This window comes from Macaca mulatta, chromosome 3 (assembly GCF_049350105.2).
Source record: "Macaca mulatta isolate MMU2019108-1 chromosome 3, T2T-MMU8v2.0, whole genome shotgun sequence".
Lineage (NCBI taxonomy): Eukaryota > Metazoa > Chordata > Mammalia > Primates > Cercopithecidae > Macaca > Macaca mulatta.
This window is the reverse complement of record NC_133408.1, coordinates 174,928,902-174,948,725: the sequence shown is the minus strand read 5'-3', so window position 1 is coordinate 174,948,725 and position 19,824 is coordinate 174,928,902. Positions and strand designations below refer to the sequence as shown.

Here is a 19,824-nt window from a genome sequence, read left to right as displayed (position 1 = left end):
CCTTATTATTTTTTATTGTGTCTATTTGATTCTTCTCTCTTCTTCTTTATTAGTTTAGCCAGTGGTCTATCTATTTTGCTAATTTTTTCAAAAAAACAGCTTCTGGATTCAGTGATTTTTGGGGGAGTTTTTTGTGTCTCTATCTCCTTCAATTCTGCTCTTAGTTATTTCTTGTCATCTGCTAGCTTTTGGATTAGTTTGCTCTTGTCTCTCTAGCTCCTTTAATTGTGATGTTTGGGTGTGGATTTGAGATCTTTCTAGCTTTCTGATATGGGCATTTCCCCCTTAACACTGCTTTAGCTGTGTCCCAGAGATTCTGGTACATTGTCTCTTAGTTCTCATTGGTTTCAAATAACTTCTTGATTTCTGCCTTAATTTCATTATTTACCCAGGAGTCATTCAGGAGCAGGTTGGTCAATTTCCATGTAATTGTGTGGTTTTGAGTGAGCTTCTTAATCCTGAGTTCTAATTTGATTGCACTGTGGTCTGAGAGACTGTTTGCTATGATTTCAGTTCTTTTGCTTTTGCTGAGGAGTGTTTTACTTCCAATTATGTGGTCAATTTTAGAAGAAGTGCCATGTAGCACAGAGAAGAATGTATATTCTGTTGATCTGGGTGGAGATTTCTGTAGATGTCTGTTAGGTCCACTTGATCCAGAGCTGAGAGTTCAAGTCCTGAATATCTTTGTTAATTTTCTGTCTTGTTGATCTGTCTAATGTTGACAGTGGGGTGTTAAAGTCTTCCACTATTATTGTGTGGGAGTCTAAGTCTCTTTGTAGGTCTCTAAGAACTTGTTTTATGAATCTGGGTGCTCCTGTATTGGGTGCATATATATTTGGAACAGTTAGCTCTTCTTGTTGAATTGTTCCCTTTACCATTATGTAATACCCTTGTCTTTTTTTAATCTTTGTTGGTTTAAAGTCTGTTTTGTCAGAGACTAGGATTGCAACCCCTACTTTTTTTTTTTTTTTTCTTTGCTTTCCATTTGCTTGGTAAATTTTTCTCCATCCCTTTATTTTGAGCCTATGTGTGTCTTTGCACATGAGACAGGTCTCCTGAATACAGCACACCAATGGAACTTGTAGCATAGAGAAGAATGTATATTCTTCTTTATCCAATTTGCCAGTCTGTGTCTTTTAACTGGGGCATTTAGCCCATTTACATTTAAGGTTAGTATTGTAATGTGTCAGTTTGATCCTGTCATCATGATGCTATTTGTTTATTTTGTGCACTGATTGATGCAGTTTCGTCATAGTGTCATTGGTCTTTATATTTTGGTGTGGTTTTGCAGTGGCTGGTACTGGTTTTTGTTTTTCATATTTACTGCTTCTTTCAGGAGCTCTTGCAAGGCAGCCCTCGTGGTAATGAAAGCCCTCAGTATTTGCTTGTCTGGAAAGGATTTTTCCTTTGCTTATGAAGATTAGTTTGGCCAGATACAAAATTCTGGGTTGAAAATTTTTTTCCTTAAGAATGTTGAATATTGGCCCCCAATCTTTTCTGGCTTGTAGAGTTTCTGCTGAGAAGGCCACTGTTAAGTCTGATGGGCTTCCCTTTGTAGATGACCTGGCCTTTCTCTCTGGCTGCCCTTAACATTTTTTCCTTCATTTTGACCTTAGAGAATCTGATGATTATATGTCTTGGGGTTGATCTTCTCATGGAATATCTTAGTGATGTTCTCTGTATTTCCTGAATTTGCATATTGGCCTGTCTTGCGAGGTTGGGGAAGTTCTCCTGGATAATATCCTGAAGTGTGTTTTCCAACTTGTTTCCATTTTTCCTGTCTCCTTCAGGTACTCCGATCGATTGTACGCTCGGTCTTTTTATGAAGTCCCACATTTCTTGGAGGTTTTGTTCATTCCTTTTTATTCTTTTTTTCCCTTGTCGTGTCTGCATGCCTTATTTCAGCAAGGTGGTCTTCAAACTCTGATATCCTTTCTTCCGCTTGGTTGATTCCGCTATTGATACCTGTGTATGCTTCACGAGGTTCTCATGCTGTGTTTTTTAGCTCCACCAGGTCATTTATGCTCCTCTCTGAACTGATTATTCTAGTTAGCAGCTACTCTAACCTTTTATCAAGGTTCTTAGCTTCTTTGCATTGGGTTAGAACATGCTCCTTTAGCTCAGCGTAGTTTTTTATTACCCATCTTCTGAAGCCTACTTCTGTCAATTTGTCTGTCTCATCCTCCAACTAGTTCTGTGCCATTGCTGGAGAGACATTGTGATCATCTGGAGGAGAGGAGGCACTCTGGCCTTTTGGGTTTTCAGTGTTTTTTCATTAATTCTTTCCCACCTTCATGAGTTTGTCTAGTTTTGATCTTTGAGGCTGCTGATCCTTGGAGGAGGTTTTCCTGGGGGCTTTTTAGTTGTTGTTGATGCTGTTGTTGTTGCTTTCTATTTATTTTTCTTTCATTGGTCAGGTCCCTTTTCTATAGGGCTGCTGCTGTTTGCTGGGATTTCACTTCAGACCCTAGTCATCTGGTTGACTCCGGGGCCTGGAGATGTCACTCAAGGAGGCTGGAGAATAGCAAAGAAGCGTGCCTGCTCCTTCTTCTGGGATCTCTGACCTCTAGGGGCACCAGCCTGATGCCAGTAGTATTGCTTTTGTATAGGGTATCTGACAACCCCCGTTGGAGGGTCTCACCCAGTTGGGTGGCAGGGGGAACAGGACCCATTTAACTAAGCACTTTGTCCCTTGGTTGGGGGGGTATGCTTCGCTGGGGGGAAACCCACTTGTCTGGGCTGCCCAGATTCCTCAGAACTACAAGGAGGAAAGTCTAAGTCTGCTGGTCTACAAAGACTGCGGCCACCCCTCCCCCTAGGGGCTCAGGCCCAGGGAGATCCGGGTTCCTGAGCCTCTGGCTGGAGTTACTGCAGTTCCTGCAGGGAAGCCCCACCCAGGAGGAAGGATCGGTCAGGGCCAGGCCTGAAGAGGCACTTTGGCCACATTCTGCCATAGTTGGTATGTTGGGCTGTGGGGAACATGTCTCGGGACCAAGCTGTTCAGCCTCCCTGACTCCAGCAGAGGAAAAATGCAGCCTGGAGCTATAGAGATGGATGATGCCCTTCCCCCACCCAGGGAGCTTAGCGTGTGAGGCAGTTGCGAGTCCCAGTGCCGGCCGCTGCCCCTCCCCCAAGGAAGTCAAACAGCTTAGACAGCAGGCAGCCACAGCTGTGGTGCTGGTCATGCCTCCCCTGGGGCATTCTGTAGGCTTAAGCAGATTCCAGCTAAGAGGCGGTTGAGAATCTTCACGGCTCTGGGGTTGGGACACTAGGCCCTGGTGGCATGGGTTCGTGAGTGGGATCTTCCAATCTATGGGTTCCACAGTTCTGTGGAAAAAGCACGATTTCCCTGGCTGGGTAGTACACTCACTCACCACTTCCCTTGGCTGGGGATGTAGGGGGGCGCTCTCCTGCCCTGTGTGGCTCTCAGGTGGGCTGCTGCACTACACTGTTCTTCCTTCTTCTCTGTGGATCACACCAGCCTCCTAGTCAGTTCTGATGAGAGAACCTGGATACCTTGCTTATTATGGTTCTTTTCAATGGCAGCCTCCGAATGCCGCTGTTTCTAGTTGGCCATCTTGGCCCCACCCTGGAGAATATTTTTGATTCACGAGTTACTCAGAAGTATGTTATTTAGTTTTCAAATGTTTAGGTTTTTTTTTTTTTCCTATTACCCTTTGGCTATTGATTTCTAGTTGGATTCCATTGTGGTCAGATAATACACTTTGTATGATTAAATTATTTTAAATATGTTGAGGTTTATTTCATAGCTAGGATATGTTCTATCTTGTTATATGATCCACGTACACTTGAAAATAATGTGTATTGTGCTGTTGTTGGGTGAAGTGCTCCTTAAATGCCAGTTAGATATTTATATTCTTGGTGAATTATTTTATATCCTTGCTTATTTCTATCTAATTATTGAAACAATTGTGAATTTGTCTATTTCTCCTTTCTGTTTCATCAGTTTTTGCTTCACATATTTTGCAGTTTTTTGTTGTTTTGTTTTGTTTTTTGAGATGGAGTTTTGCTCTTGTTGCCCAGGCTGGAGTGCAATGACACGATCTTGGCTCACCACAACCTCCACCTCCCAGGTTCAAGTGATTCTCCTGCCTCAGCCTCCCAAGTAGCTGGGATTACAGGCATGAGCCACCACACCTGGCTAATTTTTGTGTTTTTAGTAGAGATGGGGTTTCTCCATATTGATCAGGCTGTTCTCAAACTCGCGACCTCAAGTAATCCACCCACCTCAGCCTTCCAAAGTGCTGGGATTCCAGGCGTGAGCCACCGCACCCAGCCAGTTCTGTGATTTTACACACACATCCAAGATTGCTGTGTTTCTAGTGGATTGACCTTTTAAACATTATATATAATGCCCCTCTTTGATAATTTTCTTTCCTCTAAAATCTACTTTATCTAATATTAACATAGCCATTCCTGCTTTCATCTATTAATGTTTGCATGATGTATCTTCTTCCATTCTATTACTTTCAGCCTGCCTCCATTGTCATATTTGAAATGAGTTTCTTGTGACTGCATATTGTTGGGTAATGTTTTAAATTCATTTTATTAATCTGTCTTTAACTGTTGTATTTAGATCATTTACATTCAGTGTAATTGTTGATGTCTTAGGACTTAAATCTGTCATTAAAAAAAATGTTTATTCTTTGTTTTTTGTTTGTTTTCTCTTTCCTGCCTTCCTGTGGGTAATGTGAACATTTTTCAACAATTCCATTTTGATTTATTTAGTGTTTTTTAGTATATCTCTTTGAACAGCTTTTTCAGTGGTTGCTGTATTATACTACATATGCATAACTTATCACAGTCTATTGGCTAACTTAGTAATCTGAGTGAAGTACAAAGCCTACCTCCCTTTATGTCCTTTTACCTTCTCACATTTATAATGGTCTTAAATATGTCTTTTACATGCATTTGGAACCACATCAATATTATAATTTTTGCTTCAACCATCAAATATGATTTAGAAAAATTTATATTTACCTGTATTTTATATCTACCTGTATTTTTGTTTACCATATTCTTTCTTTCCTGATATTCCTTCTTTTATCATTTTCTATCTGTTTAGCTAAATTCCGTTAGTCATTCTTTTAGAGTAAGTCTTCTGGTGAAAAATTCTCTTAGTTTTCTTTTATCTGAACATTTCTTGACTTCTCCCTTATTTTCACTGGGTATAGGATTCTAGGTTGACAATTTCTTCCAATAATTAAAAATATTGTGCTACATCTGGCCTTTGTGGGTTTTGATGAGAAATCCACTATCATTCTAATTGTTTTTCCTCTGTAGGAAAAACAATTTTTTTTCATTTTCAGAAGTTAAATTTGGGGGGATGGGCATGGTGGCTCATGCCTGTAATCCCAGCACTTTGGGAGGCTGAGGCAGTCAGATCACTTGAGGTCAGGAGTTCAAGACCAACCTGGCCAACATGGCGAAATCTCATCTCTACTAAAATACAAAAATTAGCCAGGTATGGTGGTGGGCACTTGTAATCCCAGCTACTCGGAAGGCTGAGGCACTAGAATCACTTGAACCCGGGAGGCAGAGGTTTCAGTGAGCTGAGATTGTTTCACTGTACTGCAGCCTGGGTAACAGAGCAAGACTTTGTCTCAAAAAAAAAAAAAAAAAAAAAAAGTAAAATTTTGGGCTATCTTGGCATGAATTTCTTTGGGTGTATCCTATTAGTGGTCTGCTCAGCTTTTTGATCTGTAGGTTTATGTCTCCTGTCAAATTTGGCAACCTTTCAGACATTATTTCTTTGATTTCCTTTTCAGCCCTGTATTCATTCTCCTGTCCTTCTGAAACTATGATATGTGAATATTAGATCTTGTCTTACAGTCTTACAGGTCCCTGAGGCTCTATTCATTTTATTTTAAGCCTATTTTTTCTCTTAGGTTTGGTTGGGTAATTTCTGTTTTTCTCTTTCTCAATTCACTGACTCTTTCCTCTATTTGCACAATTATACTGTTGTGCTCAGCCATTAAGCTTTTACAATTTCAGTTGTATTTTTCAATTCAAAAATTTCTATTTGGTTCTTCTTAATATTTTTTTTTCTCTCTCTGCTGAGGCTTTCTATTTTTTTTTTATTTCTTCTAAGTGTTTATAAGTGTTTTTTGAAGCATTTTAATTATGATTGCTTTAAAAATCTTTGTCAAAAAATTCTAACATCACTAACATCTCAGTGTTTGTGTCTACTAATTGTCTTTTTTCAGTTTTAGATCTTCCTGGTTATTGGTACAACAATTTGCTTCTGATTAAAACATGGGCACTTTCGTATTATGTTATGAGACTCTGGATCTTATGTAAACCCTCTGTTTTAGCTGGCTTTTTGTTACTTTGCTCCAGCACAGGGAATGGGGAGATAAGACCTCATTACTGCAAGATGGAAGTGGAAGTCCAGGTTCCCCATCTGGACTCCATTGACACCAGAGATGGGAGGCTTCTAATCATTATTGGACAGATGTGGAGGTTCATCTCCATATGTAGCCTCCATTGAGACTGTGGTGGGGTCTAGATGACAATCAGGACATGGCTTGATTTTTAGTCATTACTTTCATAAGAGGTTCCTTATATATTAATACTTTGAATCTAGAAATGCACTCAATGAGGATGGGCCTGAGCATGAAGGTACAGACAAATAGTGAGGCATTAACTAACACCTCTTTGGTTACAAGTAACAGAAACCAATTCAAGCTAGCTTAATTTGCAAAAGCATAAGGTAGGGTAGGGGAAGAATTATAAGAAAGTACGAAGCTACTCATGGAAACAAAGGGAGAGGGAATTCAGTCAGGCTTCAGGAAAGGACTAGAACTAGAAAATGGAAAACTTCCAAGGCTTTTTATTCATCTGCAGTCTCTGCTTTTCTCTCTCCACAGGAAAGTTTTTACTTCCCTTAGCTCAAATTTGCATCCTACAGCAGTTTCATGTACAAGACTGATCCACTATCTCTCATTCCAATTCCAAAGCATAGGGAAAGATAATCTGAGTGGCAACCATGCCAGTGGGTAGAGGTCACATAATTACAAACGCAACTTTTGGAAGTGCTACCCTTATGTAGACACCCCCAAAAGTATCTGATATAGGTGTATATGGAAATATTAACAAGTAGGAAAGCCGCAAGCAAGGCCTTTCTTAACAGATGATCTCACTACAAACTTAAACATTGTCAGGTTGATTTTTATTGTTGTTGTTATTCTTACAACTTAGTTCTTTATGGCTGCCTTTTCTGTTTTATATATCGTTTGTTTGACTGTCTCAACACTCTTGCATACTATTACTTATAGTAAGTGATTGCAGGGTAAAATGAGAATAAGCAAAGAATGAGAAGATCACACTTTGCTAAACCATCTTAGACATTGGTCTAAGTTAGGATTAAGGAGAAACTAGTTAATGTGCTGTACGAGTTTGCTGAATTATCATGTTGAACATGATATAACATCTGAATGTAATCATAGGGCTGAAACTTCATTGTCTGTTCTGTTCTTAAGCCAAAATGAATAGGGTCTAGGTGGATTAATAGGTGGATTGCACGTTAACAAGATGATTTACATACCTTAAATTTCTCTCTGGTCAAACATGGGTCAGATTTCAAATATGAAGGAATAAATCTCATGCTTGGCATTCCATTTGGTAATGATGAAAATTCTTGAGAAAGATTATGCAAATCAAAATATAATTGGAGAGATTTTTCACTTCCAGGAGGATGAAGTAGATGCATTTTCCCTATTCTTTGCACTAAAAATAACTACAAACCCATATAAAATGAACAAAAGGCAACTCCAAAAGGTAGAAAGCAGGCAGGCTAGCTAGGGACTTCAAGAACCAAGGAACAACACAATGGTGTCTCCTGGGTTTTCTTTTTGCCTCATATATCCAAGACTTGGAGCTGAAGAAGCTAGCAACCTGAGAACACAAAAGTGCCCAGAAACATGCACAAAAACCTCTCAACAATAGCCTGTATTATGTAGAAAAGGACCAGGAAAGGGACAGCCTACTGATACAGAAAATGTTAGGCAATAACCACTGTACTCCAGCCAAGTGCCACTGATAAACAGTGCCCTCACTCCCACCCATGTAAGCAGAGGCTGAGGGGCTTACGCTTCCACTCTTATGAGGTATAATGAGGGATCTCAAACTTCTGCAAGGGTGGTGTCAAAGAAGGACAAGTAGAAGCCAGAACTTTGACTCTCCCATTGGCCTATAAAGAGTCTCTCTCCTCCCGCAGGGTGTCATTGGAAACCAAATGGGGAGCCGAGATTTCCACACTCAATGGACAGAAATGAAGTACCTCTTTCTCTCCCCATTGGGCTGGTGTCAGAGGATGCCTAGTGAAGAGTCAGGGTTTTCACTAATGCACAGTAGCAATGCTTCATAGCCTTCACCCATTTTCTTATGAAAGTATTTGTAAGTTTCCAGTTGATATGTAAGCACTCTTTGTATATTAAGTATATTGGTCATGTTTTTCACTTTATAAAGAGAAATGGCAACGCATAATGATAAAGTTCAGGAGGACTCTGGAATCAGAAGGTCTAGGTGGATTTGACTCCAGATTCCACTATGTATTGGCTTGTGAGGCTTTGGACAAATTATTTAACCTCTTAGGACCTCAATTTTCTCATGTGTAAAATGTAAAGTGTATACATGTATAACTTAGAACAGTGTGTAGCACATAGGAAGTACATTACAAAAATCTGTTGATAATATTACTATTGTATTTATTATTTTCAGCTTGTTACTGTCTTTACTTTTATTTACACATGTTTTCTTTTGGCCTTAGAGGTGGTTCTATTTTTTATCTTTAGAAGAAAACTGGGCTCACTCTTTCTGCTTTCATCTGAGTATCAATAAACTGAAGTAGCTCAGGTTAATTATTTTTAATCCTGGTTACCCCATAGGATTAGAAAGTTACCCCATAGGATTTAGAACAGCTGACAATATTCAAGTCAGGCTATAATCATACTTTATTTATGCATACTTTATTAATAGATCTAAATTAATGAGTAGTTTCATGCAAATAATCAATTAAATAAGGCCTGATAACTTACTCCTTCACTTATCCAGTGTTTTCTGACAGCTTTGGGTCTTTGTTCTTTGCCAAATGTGATGCAGCTGACATCATTTTCAAGAGCAGATTTTTTTCTTAGGATAATAAATTAATAAGCCTTGCTTCCTTTAAAAAGATTATTAAATAGCTAAGATATTTGATAAAAACTGTATTGACTTACTGCTGTTGGATTGGGAAGTTGGTTCTTGGATTGAATAGCTGTTTTATCTGAGTGGTTTGCATGTTTTTAGGGTTATGCATGATGGGGAGCAAATACTGCAATATTTCTTGAGTTTGAACTATTCCTTTATCCTTGTAGCTCCTTTTTTCATCATCTGTCCAATTTATGCCAGTCTTCTTGCTTTGGAAAGATATGCATTCTTTTATTTTGCTTTTTAAGTTGTGGTGCAGATCTGGGGAGCAACCACAAAAATATGTACAGGGATATAAACTCTACTCACAATTACTTATTGGGCATTATTATATGCCAGGGATTTTATCTAAAATTCCTTGCCCATCTGAAGCTTGTACTTTAATGACAGTGGGCAGAAAATAAACAAGTAAAATATATATTATGTTAGATAATGATAAAGTTTACAGGATAAAGTAAAGCTGCAGAGGGGAGTAAAGAATTCTTGAGGGGTTGATTTCCACTTTTAAAAAGGTGTTAAGAGAAAGCCTCCTTATGAAGCTGACATCTCATGGAATTTAGGAAGCAAATCAAGCAGGTTTCAGAGGAAAGATAATTTGAGGCAAAGGCCCTGAAGTAGGAGAATAGTAGTATGTTCAAGAACACCAAGAATGCAGTCAGTGGCTGGAGGAGAATGAACAAAAGGGAAAGTTATAAGGGATAAGTTCAGGTAGGTAACATGGACTCAGCTCATGTAGGGCCTCACAGGCCAGTAGAAGGACTTTGATTTTTACTGAGTGTGAGATGGAGAAGCATTGGAAGGCATTGAGCAGAGGAGTGTCAGTCTGAGATTTGTTTGGACAAGATTATGCTGGTTGCCAAGTTGAGAACAGATTGAAGAGAGGCAAGAGTGAACAAACAGGGAGATCTCTTGGAAGGCTGCAGAAACAATCCAGGAGAGATGGTGGTAGCTTGGACCAGGGTCGTGGAAATGGCTAGAAGGGTGAGAAGTGGGGTGGGAGTATTCTGGGTACATATGTGGATTTTATAAAGAATTGGATATGAGATAAGAGAATAAGAGTGGAATCAGTGGTGGCTCCAAAGCTTCTAGTTTGAGGAAATGGCAATATAGGGATATGGGGACTGGGAAGAGCATGTTAGAAATCCCTTTTTTATTAGATGATACAAAGGAATTATTGTTTTGTTAATGGAGACACTGGAATATAATAACATTTTTAAAAATGTTTATCCTACCCCATATTAGTTAGGATGGCTTCTATAAAAAAACAAACAAACAAAAACCTCCAGAAAATAACAAGTGTTGGCAATGATTTAGAAAAATTGGAACCTTCACACATTATTAATAAGAATGTAAAATGGTACAACCATTGTGGAAAACAATATGATGGTTCCTCAATAATTAAAAACAGGATTACTATATGACCCAGCAATTCCACTTCTGGCTATATCCCCAAAAGAATTGAAAGCAGGGTCCCAAAGAGACATAGATACATTCATCTTTATAGTAGCAATATTCATAATAGCCAAACGTTGTAAGCAACACATGTGTTCATTCATGAATGGATTAATAAAATGAGGTATATTCATACAATGGAATGTTATTTAGTGTTAAAAAGGAAGGAAATACTGACAAATGCTACAGTATTGGTAAACCTTGAGACTACTATACAAAATAAAATAAGACAAATATCATATCTGTCATTCAAATATTTGACTCCACTACCTAATTTGACTAGAATATTCCATTGACTAGAATTCTATTTGACTAGAACAGTCAAATTCATAGATACAAAAGTAGAAGGATGGTTGCCAGGTGCTGGGGCGGGGGAGGGGGAAGTGAGGAAGACTAGGCATAAAGTTTCAATTTTAAAAGAGAAAAAGGAGTTCTGGAGATTGCATCACAATGTGACTGTACTTAACACTACTGAATTGTACACTTAAAAATAGTTAAAATGGTAAATTTTGTTATGTGTATTTTATCACAATTTAGAGTCAACATACTTGGTAAGCGAGGGTAACCCTGAGTAAAGCCTGAAGGAAGATCAGTAGTCAGACATTTAAAAAAATGTCATAATTTATAATTGCCATGCTTAAATTGGTCCATAGACAGCATAAGAGAAAGTAGAATACATTCAGAATAAAAGCAAGAAATACACTGTGCTTTGTTAGTGTTTATCTAGTGATATACACTAAACTGTTTATAGGCAAAATAATATAATTTATAGAATTTATTTTAAAATGCTCTAGGGAAAAAGTGGTGGGAAAACAGATGAAACAGGAGTAGCAGGATGCTGATGAGGATGGGTGATGGGCATCAGTGGACTCATTATTCTATTCTTTCTACTTTATGTTTGAACATTTCTACAATAAGTTTTTGGTAAAAAAATTATTCTTAAAAGGAAAATAAAAAGATAAAGCATGCATTGCATTAAGCTAGATCTGAAAGATAATGTATGATTACAATATCTGGCAATACTGGCATATGAAATGAACTTATTTACAGTTTCTTGATAAGCCATTCTGAGGCCACTCAATAAACATTCACTGAATGTAGGCCAGGTGTTGTAGCTTATGCTTGTAATCTCAGCACTTTAGGAGGCTGAGGCAGATGGATCACTTGAGGTCAGGAGTTTGAGACTAGCCTGACCAACAGGGTGAAACCCTGTCTCTACTAAAAATACCAAAATTAAGTGGGCATGGTGGTGAGTGCTATAATTCCAGCTACTCAGGAGGCTGAGGCAGACAAATTGCTTGAACCCAGGAGGCGGAAGTTGCAGTGAGCCAAGATCGCATCACTGCACTCCAGCCTGTGTGACAGAGCAATACTCCATCTCAAAAAATAAATAAATAAATAAATAAATAAATAAACAAACAAACATTCACTGAATGCTTATTGTATATCTGGCACTATTTTTGTTTGGTAAATAGATGTGAAAAACACAGTTCCTGCCTTCAATATGTTAAGAATCAGGACTAGAGAGCAAAAAGTGAACTATCTATTAGAATATACTTCATAGAGATAAACCAGGACACTTACTACATACATATACTTATAGCCATACTTATAGATGGGGGCAAAGGGTATTGGGTAAATGAATGAACACAAGTCAGCCAAGTAAAAAAGGAGAGTGATCTAGGATGTGGGACTAACATGGCACATTCAGGAAATCATAAGTGTGGTATAGAATAATTGGGATATCAGGTAGGTATGAAGACATGGTTCAAAACTGGAAGCCTTGTTTGCAGTAACACTTTTGAGAGATCCTCTAAGATGGGAATAATTCATGACTGATAACGCTAAATAACTGTGTTTTGAATGATACAGTTAGGGGGCCATTGAAGACTTTACGCAAATAATCAGATTTGCAGTTTTGAAAGATCACACTGGGACCCAGGAAAACAAAAGGTGGAAGAAAAGTGAAACACAAGGCAGGGAGACAAATTAGGAGGCTAATGCAGTTCTTCAAGGGAGGCAAAATGAGGGTCTGAATTAGCGGTAGCATTAGGATGAAGAGAGCAGATTCAAGAGAATTTTTAGAGGTAGAACGGATAGAGCTTCATGTTATTAGAGACCAAAAAACAGAAGTTCACAACATTAGGATAAGTCTTGGGTTTATTACTTAGATAACTGGATGATGGCAGTACACTGACTGAGACATGGGATGCAGGAGAAAGAGATTGGCAGTGGACAAGTTGAAGATAAGTGCCTGTGGGGAAAAACAGATGGAGATATCCAGTAGGCAGAGGAATATGAAATTTAGGAGAGGCTTAGACTGAAGATTAAAAAATATCATGGTCATCAGTTGCTGGTTGAAGCTGCAGGTAGAGATGAGAGTGCTCAGAAATAAAGTATGTGGTGACAAAGACCAAAGGATGGACTACTGGAAAATAGCCTACTTAAAATTTAGGCAGAAGTGATGTCCTACATGGGCTCCTCTTCATATATTTCAACACATGTTTCATGAATGGCTAGAGAAACAGGAGTAAAACCAGGAGACAGTAGTGTCACAGATATGACACTCAGATTGTGAAATAGCTCAATGAATCAAGGGAGTTTAAAGGCCCTGGGAATAATCAACAGTAGAGAAGTCAGTATGGCTTTGTAAATAACCATTTCATGGTATGGCAACAGTAGAAACATTCTCAAGCACTAGGTTGAGAAGTATACAAGTGAGGAAGTGAAGGTAATGAATGTTGGCTATATTTGAGGAAGGTGAGAAAGAGGGCAATAATTAGAGTTATTTCACTAAGGAAATTGATGGACATGGGATCTAGAGCACTGCTGAATGAATTAACCCTAAACAGAGGGATATTTATTTCTGTGAAACAAGAAGGAAGGATGTTTGAAATGAGTTGATTTATTGATGACCTCTCTGGTTTTTGTTTCTGTTTTATATGTGAAGTAAGAAGTGAGGTTATCTACTGAAGGTAAAGTTTTATATGTGAAGTAAGAAGTTAGGTAGAGAGAGAGAGGAAAAGATTTAGAATAGTTACTCTGGAGAATGGAAGAGGTAGTTGATCAAGTTTATGTATATGTAAATTGTGCAAACAAGAATGTATAGTGCCATTTGGTAATGTAGTTTTTCTTCAGCAGGGCTCTGTAATCTAAGATGGGATAGAGATGGATAGTTAGATTCACCTAGAATTACAGTTGTTCAGCACTGGCTTAGTCAAAGGATAAGAAGGCAAAACGAGATCTAATTAAACTTAAGAGCTTCTGCACAGCAAAAGAAACTATCAACAGAGTAAACAGGCAACCTACAGAGTGGGGAGAAAATATAGGAATCTGACAAAGGTCTAAATATCCAGCATCTATAAGGAACTTAAAGCAATTTACAAGAAAAATACCAAACAACCCCATTAAAAAGTGGGCAAAGGACATGAACACTTTTCAAAAGAAGACATACATGTGGCCAACAAGCATATGAAATACAGCTCAATATCACTGATCATTAAAGAAATGTAAATCAAAACCACAATGAGATACATCTCACAGCAGTCAGAATGACTATTATTAAAAAGTCAAAAAATAACAGATGCTGGCAAAGTTACAGAAAAAAGGGAATCTTATACTCTGTTGGTGGGAGTGTAGATTAGTTCAACCATTATAGAAAGCAGTATGACAATTCCATAAGGAGCTAAAAACAGAATTACCACTCAGCCTGGTAATTCTATTACTGGGTGTATACCTAAAGCAATATAATTCATTTTATCATAAAAATACATGCATATGTATGTTCACTGCAACACTATTCACAATAGCAAAGACATGGAATCAACCTAGATGCCTAACAATGGTGGGCTGAATAAAGAAAATGTGGTATACATGTACCATGGAATACTATGCAGCCATGAAAAGAATGAGATCATATCCTATGCAGGAACATGGATGGAGGTGGAGGCCATTATCTTTAGCAAACTAGTGCAGGAACAGAAAACCAAATATCACATGTTATCACTTATAAGTGGGAGCTAAATTATGAGAACACATGGACACAACAAGGGGAACAACAGACACTGGGGCCTACTTGAAGATGGATTGGTGGGAGGAGGGAGAGGACCAGAAAAAGTGTCTATTGGGTACTGGGGTGATGAAATAATCTGTACAACAAACCCCCGTGACATGAGTTTACCTATATAACAAACCTGCACATGAACCCCAAACTGAAAAGTTTAAAAATAAAATAATATGATGAACATCCTTACATTAAAAAAAAAAGCAGTTGAAGCAGTTGAAGCAGTTGAAGAAAATTACAACACAAGGAATGGAGAAAATGTGCTGGAGACGTGGATGAGGTTGCAAGAGCTGAAATGTAACCTATATTCCTTAGATTTGGAATCGAGCTAATGTAGATTCTCAATCTGCCTGGCTCTGCTTATTTATACCTGTCCAGATTCCAACTTTCAGTGAGATATGATGTGACTACAGATATCTAATTATTCCCCTCTCAGTCTCCTACTGAGATGGAATGTGAAAAAGAGGAAGCTGACTACCATGAGAAAACAGTAGGGATTATGGGTTCCCATATGTCAGAAACTTGAAGGTCTTTCTATTAAATACAGTGCAGATGGATCAGATAAAACTCCTGTAGACTGATTTTTAAAAATCTCTCCTAAGGAAAAGCAGCATGCATATTAAGAAAATAAATAAACACCAGAAACGTTCTATAAACATACTCTAACTCACATGGATGAGAGTTTGATCCAAGAACAGATTATTGATAGTTGTGAGAGTATATTTTTGACTTCATTTAAAATATTTTCTATATTCCTGAATATAAAGAGACTAGGATAAGGAACTCCCTCTTAAACCTATCACTCAGCTTCAATAATTTGATTTCTTTTTGCTGCAGTGATTGACTAATATTTAGAATCCACCAAGAGCATTAAAAGAAATGATTATAGACAGCTAATATAAGCAGAAAATCTATGCCGGTGAAGCATGTTCCAAAGAAAGAGAAGTAATTCCTGGAATGCCATGACTTATTTCCAGGTGCAGATGGTCTGGCCAGGTAGAAGAGTGGATTCTGCTGGAGTATTGTGTTTGTGTTTACCAAGCTCAAAGAAGAAATGACATAGGTATAAAACAAGGCCTTTATTGATTATACATTTGGTAAATTTTTTCCAATATGTCTCATGCATTTTAATTTTCTTAACAGTGTCTTTTAAAGAGAATGATTTTGATGAAGTTCATTAACCAAATTTTTCTTTTCGATTGGTGTTTATGCGTACTACTGGAGGAGTCTTTTCTTATTCCAAAACCACAAAGATTCTCTCCCATGCTTTTTCCTGTGAGTTTTTATAATTTTAGCTTTGATATTTAGATCTATGATACATTTTGAGTTAATTTTTCTGCTATGGTGTAAGACAAGGGTTAGTGTTAATTTTTACATGAATAAGAGCCAAACAGATGATCATTTTATGATCTGGAGATGGAAGATGGGGTAAAACCTCCCAAGCATTAAAGCAATTAAAAAAAAAAACCCATGAGAGAGGACCAAAGTTCTCTCATACTGAAATTACTCTTGGTGAAAATTTAAGCCTTCATGAAATGGTCTATTGGCTTGTCATAGCCTCATAATACTGAGAACATAAGTAAGTGTGGTGCATATTTTGAGATGCATTTTTTCAATGCTTTGGATTATGTCAATGGAGTATAAAATTATATTGGCTAATTATTCCATATTGTTATCTTTGATATTATTAACACATTTCAAGAATTACTGAATAGAATAACTTTTTGATAAAACACTTTAGGGAAGGTAAACTAAAAATGTCAATTCATTCCAGAAACAGAAGAAAATATTATGATAATTATAATTTCCATGGTAGTCCAATTTTTAAGACCTAATGAATAAACTTTATGTTCCATTGAAGGTCAACAGATAATATTTAAGTAATCACAGATTTGGAGCAGGTGAATTTGACTTTAGCCTTACTTCCTATAATTTAAACTAACATGAATTACCGTTGTATTAGTCTGTTTTTATGCTGCTGATAAAGACATACTCGAGACCGGGTAATTTATAAAGGAAAAGAAGTTTAATGGACTCACAATTCCATGTGGCTGGGGAGGCCTCACAATCATGGTGGAAGGCAAAAGGCATGTCTTACATGGAAGTAGGCAAGAGAGAATGAGAGCAAAGTGAAAGGAGAAACCCCTTATAAAACCAATGGATCCCAAGATTTATGTACTATCACGAGGACAGCATGGGGGACACCGCCTCCATGATTCAATTATCTCTCACGGGGTCCCTCCCACAACATGTGGGAATTATGAGAGCTACAATTCAAGCTGAGATTTGGGTGAGGACATAGCCAAACCATATCAGTCCACCCTGGCCCCTGCCAAATCTCATGTCTGCATATTTCAAAACCAATCATGCCTTCCCAATGGTCCCCCAAAGTCTTAACTCATTTCAGCATTAACTCAAAAGGGCGAAGTCTCATCTGAGACAAGGCAAGTCCCTTCCACCTGTGAGCATGTAAAATCAAAAGCAAGTTAATTACTTCCTAGATACAGTGGGGGTACAGGCATTGGATAAATACACCCATTCCAAATGGAAGAAATTGGCCTAAACGAAGGAGCTAAAGGCCCTGTGCAAGTCTGAAATCCAGCAGAGCAGGCAAATCTTAAAGCTCCCAAATGGTCTCCTTTTACTCTATGTCTCACATCTAGGTCATGCTGATGCAAGAGGTGGGTTCCCATGGTCTTGGGCAGCTCTGCCTCTGTGGCTTTGCAGGGTACAGCCTCCCTCCCAGCTGCTTTCATGGGCTGGCAATGAGTGTGGCTTTCTAGGTGCATGGTGCAAGGTGTCAGTGGATCTACCATTCCGGAGTCTAGAAGACACTGGCCCTCTTCTCACAGCTCCACTAGGTAGTGTCTAGTGGGAACTCTGTGTGGGGGCTCTGACCCCCAGCCCCCACATTTCCCTTCCACACTGCCCTAGCAGAGGCTCTCCATGAGGGCCCTGCCCCTGCAGCAAACTTCTGCCTGGACATCCAGGCATTTCCATATATCCTCTGAAATCTATGTGGATGTTCCCAAACCCCAGTTCTTGACTTCTGTGCATTTGCAGGCTCAACACTATGTGGAAGCTGCCAAGGCTTGGGGCTTGCACCCTCTGAAACCATAGCCCAAGCTGTACCTTAGCTCCTTTTAGCCATGACTGGAGCAGCTGGGATGCGGGATATCAAGTACCTAGGGTATACATAGCAAGGGGGCCTTGGGCCCAGCCCATGAAACCATTTTTTCCTCCTAGACCTCTGGGCCTGTGATGGAAGGGTCTGCTGCAAAGGTCTCTGACATGCCCTGGAGACATTTTCCCCATTGTCTTGGGGATTAACATTTGTCTTCTTGCCACTTATGCAAATTTCTGCAGCCAATGTGAATTTCTCCTCAAAAAATGGGTTTTTCTTTTCTATTGCATAGTTAGGCTGCAAATTTTCTGAACTTTTATGCTGTTTCCCTTTAAAACTGAATGCTTTTAACAGGACCCAAGTCACCTCTTGAATGCTTTGCTGCTTAGAAATTTCTTCCACCAGATATCCTAAATCATCTCCCTCAAGTTCAAAGTTCCACAACTCTCTTGGGCATGGGCAAAATGCCGCTAGTCTCTTTGCTAAAACATAGCAAGAGCCACCTTTGCTCCAGTTCCCAACAAGTTCCTCATCTCCATCTGAGACCACCTCAGCCTAGATTTCATTGTCTATATCATTATCAGCATTTTGGTCAAAGCCATTCAACAAGTCTCTAGGAAGTTCCAAACTTTTCCACATTTTCCTATCTTCTGAGCCTTCCAAACTGTTTCAACCTCTCCCTGTTACCGAATTTTGGGTATCTTTACAGGAGCACCCCACTCTACTGGTACCAGTTTACTGTATTAGTCTGTTTTCATGCTGCTGATAAAGACATACCAGAGACTAGGTTATTTAGAAAGGAAAAGAGGTTTAATAGACTCACAGTTCCACATGGATAGGGAGGCCTCACAATCATGATGGAAGGAAAAAGGCACATCTTACATGGTGCAGGCAAGAAAGAATGAGAGCGAAGTGAAAGGGGAAACCCCTTATAAAACCATCAGATCTTGTGACTTATTTACTACCATGAGTACAGCATGGGGGACACCCCCTCCATGATTTAATTATCTCTCACTGGGTCCCTCCCACAACACATGGAAATTATGGGAGCTACAATTCAAGATGAGATTTGGGTGAGGTCACAGGCAAACCATATCAACCATGATGGAATCAAGGCTGAGCCAATCTTTTCTGCCCTTCTGTAGGGCACTTCAGTATAGAAATATCCCAAGACAGAAACTATGCACTATATTAGTCTTCAATTAGTTAAGGGCCACTCTAAAGAGTGATAAAGTAAAAAATGGTTTCCAACTGAAAACCCTATGTCTAGGAAGCAGAAGTTACCAGAATGCCTTTTTGTTTTCTTGGTGGGTAGTGGTGAGGATGAAAGGCATCAAGTAACAGGAAGTATTAGGAATACAGCAATTAAGTTTTTTTTAAGGCTGTATTAAACTGAAATAATTTCCTTCTATATTCAACTCATATGCAAATTAAATAAAGCAAGTATTTTTCACAGACAGGACTAAAATAGCTATCAATCCCATCTTTTTACAAAAGTAGTTCCCATAATCCAAGTTTCACAGGATATTAATGATGATATAGTGAAAACTATCTTTGTATGTATGAAAATCTTAAACAATAAAAACCAGTAACAACCTTCTGTTGGTATCCTTGTCTTCTCAGTCCAAGTAGAAGTTTGTTTGCCCATAGGAGACTTCAAGGATGTCACTTTGAAACAGTTTCCATACAAATCAGTTCCTTAGAGGGGAATTTTTTTCCTAGATTGGCCTCTCAGTGATTTCTAAAAAATGTTCGTGTTGGTCTTTGCTATGACTCTGAGTCATACTTTGGGAGATGAAAAAAATTGGGTCCTCTGATTTCATTGTCAACAGTAAACTACTCATGTAAGAGTAATGTAATAGCTATGTTATATTTGCATATTACACCTCAGGGTATGCAAAGTCTTTTAATACATTATCATACTTGGCGCTCTGATCAGTCTCATGATGTAGGCAGGATGGCCAATGTTATTCTC

General features: G+C 38.6%; 1 protein-coding gene across 9 annotated transcripts in view; it reads right to left on the bottom strand.

The window, feature by feature from the left end:
• AGBL3 (AGBL carboxypeptidase 3) overlaps window positions 1-19,824 on the bottom strand; it is a 136,596-nt gene that overhangs the window by 10,015 nt on the left and 106,757 nt on the right. For 4 of the 9 annotated variants that reach the window (XM_015134966.3, XM_077997369.1, XM_077997370.1 and 1 more), the window contains one exon: window positions 9,240-9,471. The exons of the other annotated variants lie outside the window; for them this stretch is intronic. In XM_015134966.3, the coding sequence (XP_014990452.3) occupies window positions 9,240-9,471 (232 nt within the window). The remainder of the gene's footprint in view (window positions 1-9,239; window positions 9,472-19,824) is intronic. 9 annotated transcript variants of the gene reach the window in all.